A 12500-nucleotide genomic window follows, 5' to 3' on the forward strand; every position below is an offset into this window, starting at 1 on the left:
AGTGTTGTGTTAGTGTGCAGGTCTCGTGTGTTGTTGATTCCAGCAGTGGTGCTGCAGTCATTAGCCTGTCAGCTAACCGAGCTACAGATGCATCAAGCACAGGTTCTGCTGCACTGAGCGGCTGTGTGTGCAGTGCATGAGCGGTGTGAGAGTCCCGTGATAACACTCAGTCAGTCATCCGAGGCGAACACTAACACAGACACAGACGCTGATCGATCACAACACGACGCTCTCCACGCGCATCTTACCTGGACAGGTGCTTCAGGATCTGCTTTTTGATGATTCCGGCCATCCCGTCAGACTAGCTACTACCTCTCCAGCATCTTCAGAAATCTTTCGCTGACACACACACGCTCTCACACACACAAACACACACTCACACGCCGCTCACGACTCTCTGCTGCTGCTGCTGTCCAGCGCCGCCTAGCGACGGCCACCGCGCACCGACCGCGTGCCAAAATAAAAGACCTCCGTATCGACACGTGTTATTACCATAGACTGTATAAAAACAGGTTATTACACATAAAATGACTTTTACTTGGTAATGAAGCTTCCAATGCACACATATAAACAAATAAAAATGAGAAAATATGAAAACATATAAAAGACTTGTTAAGTCAGAATATTTAAAATACACACAGATTACATATGTTTACAGTGCTATGGATAATAATAATATCAATATATATGAGTGAATTTACAGAAAGTAGACTCAACCACTAGGGGGCCTCAGCAAACTTCTAATTTCCAACTTATATATACTTAAAAATATATACTTCTCATTTTAATTCACTTTAAATATACTTAACACAATCATATATAACTACTTGGGTAATTTATAAATTTCATTAATACTTTTTTATAGTTATGCTAAACTTTTTCAGGTAGAAAATGTGAGTTTTATACATACATTTAATTAACTGCTAATATAGAGTCTTTGCCATTTACTCCTACTGCATCAAAGACGCCAATGACTAGAGTTTAACATAGTTTTCTAATAAGGCATGTCATAATGTAAATATAAATTATTAAAGTATAAATATAAAATAATAAAAAAAAGCTTAACATGGTTTTCTAATAAGGCATGTCATAATGTAAATATAAATTATTAAAGTATAAATATAAAATAATAAAAAAGCTTTACATAGTTTTCTAATAAAGCATGTCATAATGTAAATATAAATTATTAAAGTATAAATATAAAATAATAAAAATACACAATATAAAAAAATATAAATGCAATAATACAACATAATGTAATTGTAATTTACGTTCTGCTGTTAGGCCAAACCTAAAAGATACCCAAAGAAAACCCGATAAATTCAGCTCTTTTACATCCCCCCTCAAGGTCAACTATTCATCAAGAAAAATAATATTATGTAAAGGTAATTTTCATTTTTTTTATTTAAATTTTAAAATGGAAAAAGAGAGTTTATAGCTTATAAGTTTAGATTGTCTATAATTATTGAGATATTTATGGTAGATATATTTCAGGTAAATGTTTATTTTATAATTCAGATTAGTTCGTGTGTATGTTATATATATTTATGTTTCACGACTGACTTGCAGTTAACGCCGCGGCCCTATTACCCATTTTGGTTGTATTTTTTTTTTAATATTTTGTGTGTGTATACTGTGTATATTTATATATAAATACACACACATGCATGTATATATTTAAGAAGAATATGTTATGTTTATATATTAAATATATTTATATATAATATAAAATATAAGAATATAAATATATAAATGTATATACATGTAAATATTTTCTAAATATATAATTTATGTGTGTGTATTTATATATACATAATAAATATACCCTGTACACATACATATATTATGTAAACAAAACTTTTATTTTGGATGTGATTAATCGTGATTAATCATTAATCATTTGACAGCCCTAGTATATATATATATATATATATATATATATCATTTGACAGCCCTATATATATATATATATATATATATAGCCTTTTTTTTTTTTTCTCAAAAAGTCAAAAGGCTTTAATTTTGAAACTTTGAGAGGAAGAAAATAGCTGATTTCGGGCTTCACGCTTCCTGATATAAATACGCTCCGATGGATTCTAATAGTCAGTTCTCGCTGTTATTTTAAGATGATTATATGTTAATTTACTGTTTTTAAAGTGATACAGGAGGTATGTTACACACATATGTCTTACTTGCCCTTTATGTGTGCCAAAAGCGTATTTGTTCTTTTAGAAACTGCGATGATAAATCTATTGCTAAATAGATGCGAGCTAAACAAATGGCAGTGTATTAAATCGGAAAGCTGTCATATCCCGGTCTTTACATTTATGTTGGTCTGTTACTGTACTGTCAGGCTGATTGTAATTAGGATTGATTATGATTATTAATTGTTTTGGTGGAGATTATTTAATTTGTGTGTTATTGTGCTGTCAGACTGACTCTTATTATGATTTATGATATTTTTTCTTATGATCAGGCACAAACCAGAAGACATCACTGAAGAATAATTACAGTACAACACCAGCAGGTTCACAAGGAACGAGGAACTCGAGTTTGAGTTGAGTTTGTTCAGACTGTGTTCCCCTGAGGGACCCACACAATGCCTTATTTAGGCTCGGAGGAGGTGGTGAAAGAGCTCCGGCGAGCTCTGTCCAATCCAAATGTTCAAGCAGACCGCCTCCGCTACAAAAACTACATCACCAAAGTCATCAGGTCCGTGATCACCTTGTTTTTAATGAAGGAGACCGTTTTGAGTGAATGTGAATGGAGACTGGAGTCGTCAACCTCCAAAAAAACACCAAACAATCATGAAAAAAACCTGTAAATATCATATCCAGTATTAATAGCCACTATTAAAATAGTACTTCCATGCCTAAATCATCACTGAAAATAATAAAATGTTTAAAAAAGTGTAAATAATGTGGCAGTTAGATATCGCTTGTGTATTGTGTTGAATATAAATTGTTTACAAGACATCCAACCAGTTTCAAATCAGTTTGAATACATTTTTGAAGAGATTTTTAACAGAGTTAAGCCAAATGCAGTTTTGGAGTTTTTAGCAAAAATAAATAGTTCAAATTCCATCTAAACATAAAAGATAATCTGTAAAGATAAAAGTATAAGACCATCTAAACCTATAATACGCCATAATATTTCTCATAATAGCTACAGAAACTGGAATGGCGTTAAACCAACAAACCAACAAATCAGTTTGAATGACTTATGAGCAAATAAAATCTTATTCTGTAATTATTATCCAGTAGTCACATCATGTGGTTGGTTTATGGAAAGCTCATGTAAGATTGTTGGTTAAAAATTTGTGGGAAGTCCTGAATTCAAAATGATCATGAAGTAGTTTGTGAAGCATATTTTTCAAGCCTTGTGAAGCTGCAATAACAGTAGATTCTTTCTGTGAGAAACAGAACAGCATTTAAGTCATTATTTATTATACTGCACATCTCTAGTTCCATCATAATTAGATTACAATATTAAACTAAATTTAGTAATAGTCATAATTGGATAATTCCACCGTAGCTAATTCAGAACTTGTGAAATGTTGTTTCTTCGAAGGTACATGACACAGGGCCTGGATGTCTCTGCTTTATTTATGGACATGGTGAAAGCCAGTGCCACAGTGGACATTGTTCAGAAGAAGCTGGTTTATCTGTACATGTGCACGTATGCCAGTGACAAGCCTGACCTGGCGCTGCTGGCCATCAACACGCTCCGTAAGGACTGCGCTGATCCCAATCCCATGGTGCGAGGGCTGGCCCTGAGGAACATGTGCAACTTCAGGTTTGTGTGCTCTTTTTGTCTGTCTAGACCCAGAATATCATAGATGTGCTCTTTTCATGGCACCTTAGTCATTACTTAGCAATACCATAGCAAACACCCTAACAAGCAACATCCTAGCAACCACACAAGACACCCTAACAAGCCTTCAGGACACAACAGCAGCTTAGCAACACCCTAACAAGCAACATCCTAGCAACCACACAAGACACCCTAACAAGCCTTCAGGACACAACAGCAGCTTAGCAACACTCTAACAAGCAACATCCTAGCAACCACACAAGACACCCTAACAAGCCTTCAGGACACAACAGCAGCTTAGGAAACACCCTAACAAGCAATATCCTAGCAACCACACAAGACACCCTAACAAGCCTTCAGGACACAACAGCAGCTTAGCAACACTCTAACAAGCAACATCCTAGCAACCACACAAGACACCCTAACAAGCCTTCAGGACACAACAGCAGCTTAGCAACACCCTAACAAGCAACATCCTAGCAACCACACAAGACACACTAACAAGCCTTCATGACACAACAGCAGCTTAGCAACACTCTAACAAGCAACATCCTAGCAACCACACAAGACACTCTAACAAGCCTTCAGGACACAACAGCAGCAGCTTAGCAACACCCTAACAAGCAACATCCTAGCACCACACAAGACACCCTAACAAGCAACATCCTAGCAACCACACAAGACACCCTAACAAGCCTTCAGGACACAACAGCAGCTTAGCAACACCCTAACAAGCAACATCCTAGCAACCACACAAGACACCCTAACAAGCCTTCAGGACACAACAGCAGCTTAGCAACACCCTAACAAGCAACATCCTAGCAACCACACAAGACACCCTAACAAGCCTTCAGGACACAACAGCAGCTTAGCAACACCCTAACAAGCAATATCCTAGCAACCACACAAGACACCCTAACAAGCCTTCAGGACACAACAGCAGCTTAGCAAACACCCTAACAAGCAACATCCTAGCAACCACACAAGACACACTAACAAGCCTTCAGGACACACCAGCAGCTTAGCAACACCCTAACAAGCAACATCCTAGCAACCACACAAGACACTCTAACAAGCCTTCAGGACACAACAGCAGCTTAGCAACACTCTAACAAGCAACATCCTAGCAACCACACAAGACACCCTAACAAGCAACATCCTAGCAACCACACAAGACACCACTAACAAGCCTTCAGGACACAACAGCAGCTTAGCAACACCCTAACAAGCAACATCCTAGCAACCACACAAGACACCCTAACAAGCCTTCAGGACACAACAGCAGCATTAGCAACACCCTAACAAGCAACATCCTAGCAACCACACAAGACACCCTAAACAAGCCTTCAGGACACAACAGCAGCTTAGCAACACCCTAACAAGCAACATCCTAGCAACCACACAAGACACCCTAACAAGCCTTCAGGACACAACAGCAGCTTAGCAACACCCTAACAAGCAACATCCTAGCAACCACACAAGACACCCTAACAAGCCTTCATGACACAACAACAGCTTAGCAACACCCTAACAAGCAACGATCTAGCAACCATACAAGACACACTAACAAGCCTTCAGGACACAACAGCAGCTTAGCAACACCCTAACAAGCAACATCCTAGCAACCACACAAGACACTCTAACAAGCCTTCAGGACACAACAGCAGCTTAGCAACACCCTAACAAGCAACGATCTAGCAACCATACAAGACACACTAACAAGCCTTCAGGACACAACAGCAGCTTAGCAACACTCTAACAAGCAACATCCTAGCAACCACACAAGACACCCTAACAAGCCTTCATGACACAACAACAGCTTAGCAACACCCTAACAAGCAACGATCTAGCAACCATACAAGACACACTAGGAGTCATTAACAGTGCCATAAAAACCACCCATAACATGGCAACAACATTCAAACAGTGCCTCAGCAACAAACAAGCAACGCCCTAGCAACCACCCAGGATACCTTAGTGATCACTTAGCAGTAACTTACCAACCTCCCAGAATACTGCAAAAACATCTTGGCAACACCCTTGCAACCATTCAAAATTCTACAACAACAGCATAGCAACAGCTTAACAAGCAGTGCCCTAGCAACTATCCAAGATACCCTAACAACCACCGATAACATAGCAACAGTATTTAAACAATGCATCAGCAACGAACACTGAAACGGTCAGCCTTGCAACACTCTAACAACCATACAAGACACCCTAGCAATCACTCAGCAACCCTAGCAAGCATTCAGAACATAACAACAGCCTAGCAACCATCCAAGACAACCTAACAACCCCCTAGCTACCATCCAGAACACCACAACAGTCAGCCTTGCAACATGCTAACAAGCAACACCCTAGCAACCTTCCAGGACACTTTTGCAATCACTTTGCAACACCCTTGCAACCATTCACTTAACAAGTAATGCCCTAGTAACCGTCCAATACTCCCTAGCAACCCTCTAACAACTACACAGAACTCAGTGACATCATTCAAACAATACGTCAGCAACAAACACTGTAACAGTTTGCCTTGCTACACTCTAACAGGCAACACCATAGCAACTATCCAGGGTACCTTAAAGCACTGTAACAACATCTTAGCAACACCCTAACAATTAAAATCCTAGCAACCACACAGGAACAACCAGCAAATCAACTAGCCAACATTCAGAACACAACAGCAGCCCAGCAACACCCTAAAAAGCAATACTCTAGCAACCATCCAAGACACACTAGGAGTCATTAACAATGCCCTAACAATCAGCCTTGCAACACCCTAGAAACCTCCCAGGTCACTTTAGCAGTCACTTAACAACCACCCAGAAGACAGCGAGAACATTCAAACAGTGCCCCAGCAACAAACACTGCAACACTTGACCTTGCCATTCTCTAACAAGCAACACCCTAGCAAAACTTGACATTGGAATTCTCTAAAAGCACAGCGAAACAACAGTGTAGCAACACCTTAGCAACCCCTTAGCAACCATAACCCTAAAAACCACCCAAGACACCCTAGTAATCACCTAGCAACCATTCAGAACACCACAACAACAGCCAAGATATGTCCCAGCAACGTTCCACAACACTGCAACAATCTGGCTTCTAGCACCCTAACAAACAACAACCTAGCAACCACCCAGAACTTCACAACAATATCTTAGCAACACCCTAGCAATCAACCAAGACACCTTAGCAACACCCTAGCAACCGTTCAGAACACTGTAATAAACTAGCAAGCACCCAGGACATCTTAAGAATCGCTTAGCAACAACCTAGAGACCATTCAGAACAACACAACAACAGCAACCTAACAACACCCGAGCAGTCACCTTGCAACCAAGCAGCCTAGTTATTTTCTTCTTTTATTTGCTTGCTTTTCAGGATGCCGGGAATGACAGAGTACATAGAGCAGCCCATTGTTGCTGGTCTGCGGGACAAGGCCAGTTACGTAAGGAGAGTCGCTGTGCTTGGTTGCGCCAAAATGCACAGTCTGCAGCCCAACACCGAGATCGGTAGAGCCAAGTATTCTGTTCATCTGAATTATTACATTTGTGACCCTGGACCACAAAACCAAAAGTGTCAATTTTTCGAAATTGAGATTTATACGTCAGCTGAAAGCTGATTAAATAAGCTTTCCGTTGATGTATGGTTTAATGGGATTGGACAATATTTGGCGGAGATACAACTATTTGAAAATCTGGAATTTAAGGGTGTAAAAAAAATCCAAATACTGAGAAAATCGCCTTTAAAGTTGTCCAAATGAATTCTTAACAATGCATATTACTAATCAAAAATTAAGTTTTGATACATTTACGGTAGGAAATTTACAAAATATCTTCATGGAACATGATCTTTACTTAATATCCTAATGATTTTTGGCATAAAAGAAAAATCAGTCATTTTGACCCATACAATGTTTTTTTTTTTTTTTGGCTATTGCTACAAATATACCCCAGCGACTTAAGACTGCTTTTGTGCTCCAGGGGTCACATTCGCTCAGGATAATGTGATAAATATTACTTGCTTATTTTAATACATGTGCATAAATGGGCATAAGCAGAGAGATTCGTGATATTAGGTCAGACTGTTCCCTTTAAAGGAATGTTTCTGGTTCAGCGTCTCTGATGACTTACAGCATGTGAAGAATTCTTAACTACAAACTACATATTTTCAACAGAACACATCACATATCTGTAGACAACCTGTTGGATTGCATTTTTGTTGAAAACAGACACTTTTTTTTATCAAAAGCAGAGGAAAATCTAGGAAATGTTTATCATGATGCTTCTAAACAGCAGTACAGTACAATAGCATTTCCTGTATTTCCTAAATGTGCAGGGTGTGTATCCTCAGGGGATTTGAACAGCCTTGGATAGTCTGGATAATGTTTTTTATGTAATGAATGTAGAATGTCTGCATTACAGTTCTGTTCATCCAAAAATAAAAATTAGCCGAAAATGGCCCTCAGGCCATCCAAGATGTAGATGAGTTTGTTTCTTCATGGAAATAGCTTCGGAGAAATGTAGCATTATATCATTTGTTCATCAACAGATCCTCTGCAGTTGAATGGGTGCCGTCAGAATGAGAGTCCAAACAGCTGATAAAAACATCAGAATAATCCACAAGTAATCTACACCACTCCAGTCCATCAGTCTTGTGTAGAGAAAAGCTGTGTTTGTAAAAAAAAAAAAAAAAAATCCATCAAGACATTATTATTATTATTATTTTTAACTTCAGACTGTCACTTCTGGCCAGAAAACCAGTCCATGATTCATAATAATGCTTCCTCCAATGAGAGATCCATATATATATATATATAGACATATTTCATACAAAGGCTCAGCTTTCTGCTTCACAGGACATTAATGAACTGGAGTGGTGTGGATTACTTGTGGATCTTTGTGATGTTTTTATCAGCTGTTTGGACTCTCATTCTGACGGCACCCATTCACTGCAGAGCATCCATTGTTGAGCAAGTGATGCTAAGATTCTAAACAGATTTTAGTTTTTGGGTGAACTTTTCCTTTAAATACATAGTTTCTTTTAATATATGTGTGAGTGTCTGCCAGCTGAATACATGTAAATAAATGCTCTGGATGTGTATTGTTTAGATGGCACTATAGTGAATGAGCTGTATGCTCTTCTGAGGGACCCGGACCCTGTGGTTGTAGTGAACTGTCTTCGTGCCTTGGAGGAAATTCTCAAAGATGAGGGGGGTGTGGTTATTAACAAACCCATTGCTCATCATCTTCTCAACAGGTCTGTGCTATTTTTGCCATTTAAAAAAAAACAAAAAAAAAAAACCTTTTCAACCTTTTTAGTTTAATGCCTTTGATATTTCATGCATTTCAATGAAGTTTCAGTATATTTTACAGTATATTTAAAAAAAATCCTAAATTACTAATTTGTAAATGTATTATATTATATTTATATGAGATATTTGTTATTTTAGGCTATTTCAGGATTTAATAGTTAACAAAAAAATAAACAAATACATTAATTTGTTATTTTAGGCTTACTTACATTACAAAAAAAAAAAACCCTAGTTGCCAAGGCAACAGTTCTCATTTAAATTAAGTTTAACTTGATGATGTACTAAAATGACTAAAACTAAAACTGAAAAAAAAAACAGACACAAAAAATAGTTAATTAAAATATAAAAACTGATTCAAAATATTAATAAAAATTATAATCGTATATAAATGATATTAAAATAACACTGTTATATTTATATACTATTATAGTATTTATCAGTTTTCAGTGTGCTCTTGTTTTTATATTTTGAGTTCTAATTTCAATCTTAGTTTAGGTTTTAGTAGTTTTGTTCTGTTTAGTTTTAATTTAATTTAATTAATTTAATTATTTATTTGCATGGCAAAATGTTTTCAAAGGCTTTCAAAAGCAAAATGCAAGCCTATTAACAGATTGTCTAATGACTGAATTTTTGATGTGTTTTCTCTTTCAGAATGAAGGACCTGGACAGTTGGGCTCAGAGTGAAGTCCTCACATTCCTGCTACGCTACCGTCCTCGTAGTGACGACGAGTTGTTCGACATCCTCAGCCTACTAGATGCCTTCCTCCTAAGCTCTCACGCACACGTCGCAGTTGCCACGCTCCGCCTCTTCCTTCATTTAGCCTCCGCCCACCCGACTGTGCAGGCCGACGCCCTTCTGCGCACAAGTGCGCCCCTGCTGGCCACCTGCGGGGCTGCGTCACGCGAGCTTCGCTTTGCTGGCCTCTGTCACGTACAGCAGGTCATGCGGAGTCAGCCGGGCCTTTTTGGCACGCATTACAAACGCTTCTTTTGTGGATACTCTGAACCGAGTTACATTAAGTTTCGCAAGATGGAGATCCTGGTGGAGCTGGTGAATGATGAAAATGTGGCTTTGGTTTTGGAGGAGCTGAGAAGCTACTGCACTGATGTGTCTCCTGAACTGGCCCAGGCAGCCATTGCCGCTATAGGTACAAGATGCTGTTTGTTTCTCTCAACTGATTAAACAATGTTTAAAATACAGAAACTTCATTTTGAGAAGCAAATGTCAAATTGGAGGTTGTAGGCATTTTGCACAATTAAGGGGCAAATTAATTTATTTTTTAAACATGATGAGGTGCCTAATTTTTTTTTTGTGATTTTTCAACCCTGTTATTAAAATTTTGTCTGAATATAGTTTACAATCCTCTCTGATTTCATTGCATTTAGTAATGCCTTGTAAATTAACAAATTTAATTGATTTATTTTTATATTAATGTAAAATAAATAAATAAACACTAAAATGGGTAACAGAGTTTAAATCAGGGTTTGTTTGTTTTTTGCCCTTTTATTTTGCCGTTTTTTAAAAGAGAAAATCTAATGGTTACTGGGTTGCATGCAAAGTAATAAGTAATCATTCCTTTTCTGTAAAAAAAAAAAAGTATAAAGATTTTTGATAGTTTTATACATTTAATTGAATATCATTCTAACATCAATTCATTGTAAAAAAATATAATTATAATATGTATTTAATAATTTTAATATTTATTTTACTTTTTATATATATATTATTTATTATAATGTATGATTCTAATTAGATACAGTTGATCAGCACAGGCAAAAATAACAATTTAAGGGTATTAGTAGTACAGAGATTTGATTAAAATTAGCTTCTGCGTGCTAAGATATAATAATTTATCTTACATATTTATTATGGAATTGAACCTTTGTTTTCACAAAAGTACAGGGACACAATCTGTGCCCTTACAAAGTGATATGTACAAATACGTAATAAAAAAATACATATACTTCTAAACAGACAGAATTTTAATCCTTAATGGCTTTGTTTTAATTTATGTTAAATAAAATATTATATTTTATATTGTTAAGTATTTATAATAATGGTTAACTATTAAATGTAATATTTCCACAGCAGGCGGTATGGCATTTCATATCGCTTGTCCTGTAATATAAATCACACTCTTTCATTTATCATCACAGCTTCCTGCTGAAATGACTTTTACTGTTACTTCTACATTTTTAAGGAAAAATGTTTCTCTCTCTTTGTTCAGGTCGTATTGCACGAACATACAGTGAAAAGTGTCTGGATATCCTGACCGGACTGCTGGGATTGAAACAGGATCACATCACGTCAGGTATGAGAGGAGGCTGAGCCACACCTGTGCATGCCTGTGATTTTTATATCTTCTAGTTAATGAATAAAGGAGAGTCATTTGTTTCTGAAGGAGGTACTGTTTGCTTTTCAAAAACCTTTTAGTAGGCACTTTCTCCAGCTTGAATAACAGTTTGTTTGTCCTTGTGTGTGTCTTTAGCCGTGATCCAGACGTTCAGGGATTTGGTGTGGTTCTGTCCTCAGAGTACAGCCGCTGTGTGTCAGACCGTAGGGGCCTGTGTTGACAGTCCTCAAGACAGTGAGGTGAGATGATGACCATCTACAACAAGCAGGCTGTGTTTGCCACTTTTTTACAAATTTATGATTGACCTATCAGAGAAGGATAAACCCTTTCACTGTTTTTCTCAGGGAAAGCAGGCTCTGTTATGGCTTCTGGGAGAACATGGTGATCAAATCAGTAGCGCCCCCTATGTGATGGAGGGCTACATAGACGGGCTGAAGACTGAGCTGTCCTCGGCTGTGAAGATGGAGCTGCTGACCGCCGCAGTCAAGATGTTCCTGTGCCGCCCCGCTGAGACTCAAGACATGCTGGGCCGCCTTTTACATTACTGTATTGGTGTGTAGTTTTGACCCATATAATGTATTGTTGGCTAATTGCTACAAATATACCCCAGCGACTTAAAACTGGTTTTGTGCCCCAGGGTCACATATATATGTCTAAATAGTAGTCTATGTATATATTAGTCTATTATGTTAGTCATTTATGTGCACATAGTATTTTAGAAACTGTGCCACAGGCCCTTCTTCCGTTCTCATTTTAGTTTATTTTCAGTCTGTGTGATTCATTCTGAGAAATGGTCACAGATGTGCCCTTCTTGGTATTTTGTTTTCCTTTGACACATTTAGTCAAGAGCTTCTTGTTTTCTTTGGTCTACCGCAGAGGAAGAGAGCGACGTGTGTGTGCGTGACCGGGCTTTGCTGTACTACAGACTTCTTCAGCGGGGAGTTGAAGAGACGAGGAAGGTTGTAACCGGACCCAAATCCGATCCGTCCATGAGTGTTCTCACCGGACGGCAA

The 12500-nt window shown here is 37.7% G+C and overlaps 2 protein-coding genes across 3 annotated transcripts in view; one reads left to right on the plus strand and one right to left on the minus strand.

The window, feature by feature from the left end:
• LOC109099211 (UHRF1-binding protein 1-like) overlaps positions 1-463 on the minus strand; it is a 29226-nt gene extending 28763 nt beyond the window's left edge. For both annotated transcript variants that reach the window (XM_042750401.1, XM_042750400.1), the window contains exon 1: positions 249-463. In XM_042750401.1, coding sequence (XP_042606335.1) covers positions 249-292 — 44 coding nt within the window. In that variant the 5' untranslated portion in view covers positions 293-463. The remainder of the gene's footprint in view (positions 1-248) is intronic.
• Positions 464-2030: 1567 nt separating this feature from the next.
• Positions 2031-12500, plus strand: part of LOC109099347 (AP-4 complex subunit beta-1-like) — a 12429-nt gene continuing 1959 nt past the window's right edge. Inside the window, exons 1-10 of the mRNA XM_042750643.1 lie at positions 2031-2168; positions 2477-2712; positions 3571-3795; positions 7201-7331; positions 8931-9078; positions 9785-10281; positions 11362-11445; positions 11623-11726; positions 11832-12039; positions 12364-12500. The exon at positions 12364-12500 is cut by the window's right edge and continues 136 nt beyond it. Of these exons, the coding sequence (XP_042606577.1) occupies positions 2600-2712; positions 3571-3795; positions 7201-7331; positions 8931-9078; positions 9785-10281; positions 11362-11445; positions 11623-11726; positions 11832-12039; positions 12364-12500 (1647 nt within the window). The 5' untranslated portion in view covers positions 2031-2168; positions 2477-2599. The remainder of the gene's footprint in view (positions 2169-2476; positions 2713-3570; positions 3796-7200; positions 7332-8930; positions 9079-9784; positions 10282-11361; positions 11446-11622; positions 11727-11831; positions 12040-12363) is intronic.

Source organism: Cyprinus carpio, chromosome B23 (assembly GCF_018340385.1).
Source record: "Cyprinus carpio isolate SPL01 chromosome B23, ASM1834038v1, whole genome shotgun sequence".
Classification (NCBI taxonomy): domain Eukaryota; kingdom Metazoa; phylum Chordata; class Actinopteri; order Cypriniformes; family Cyprinidae; genus Cyprinus; species Cyprinus carpio.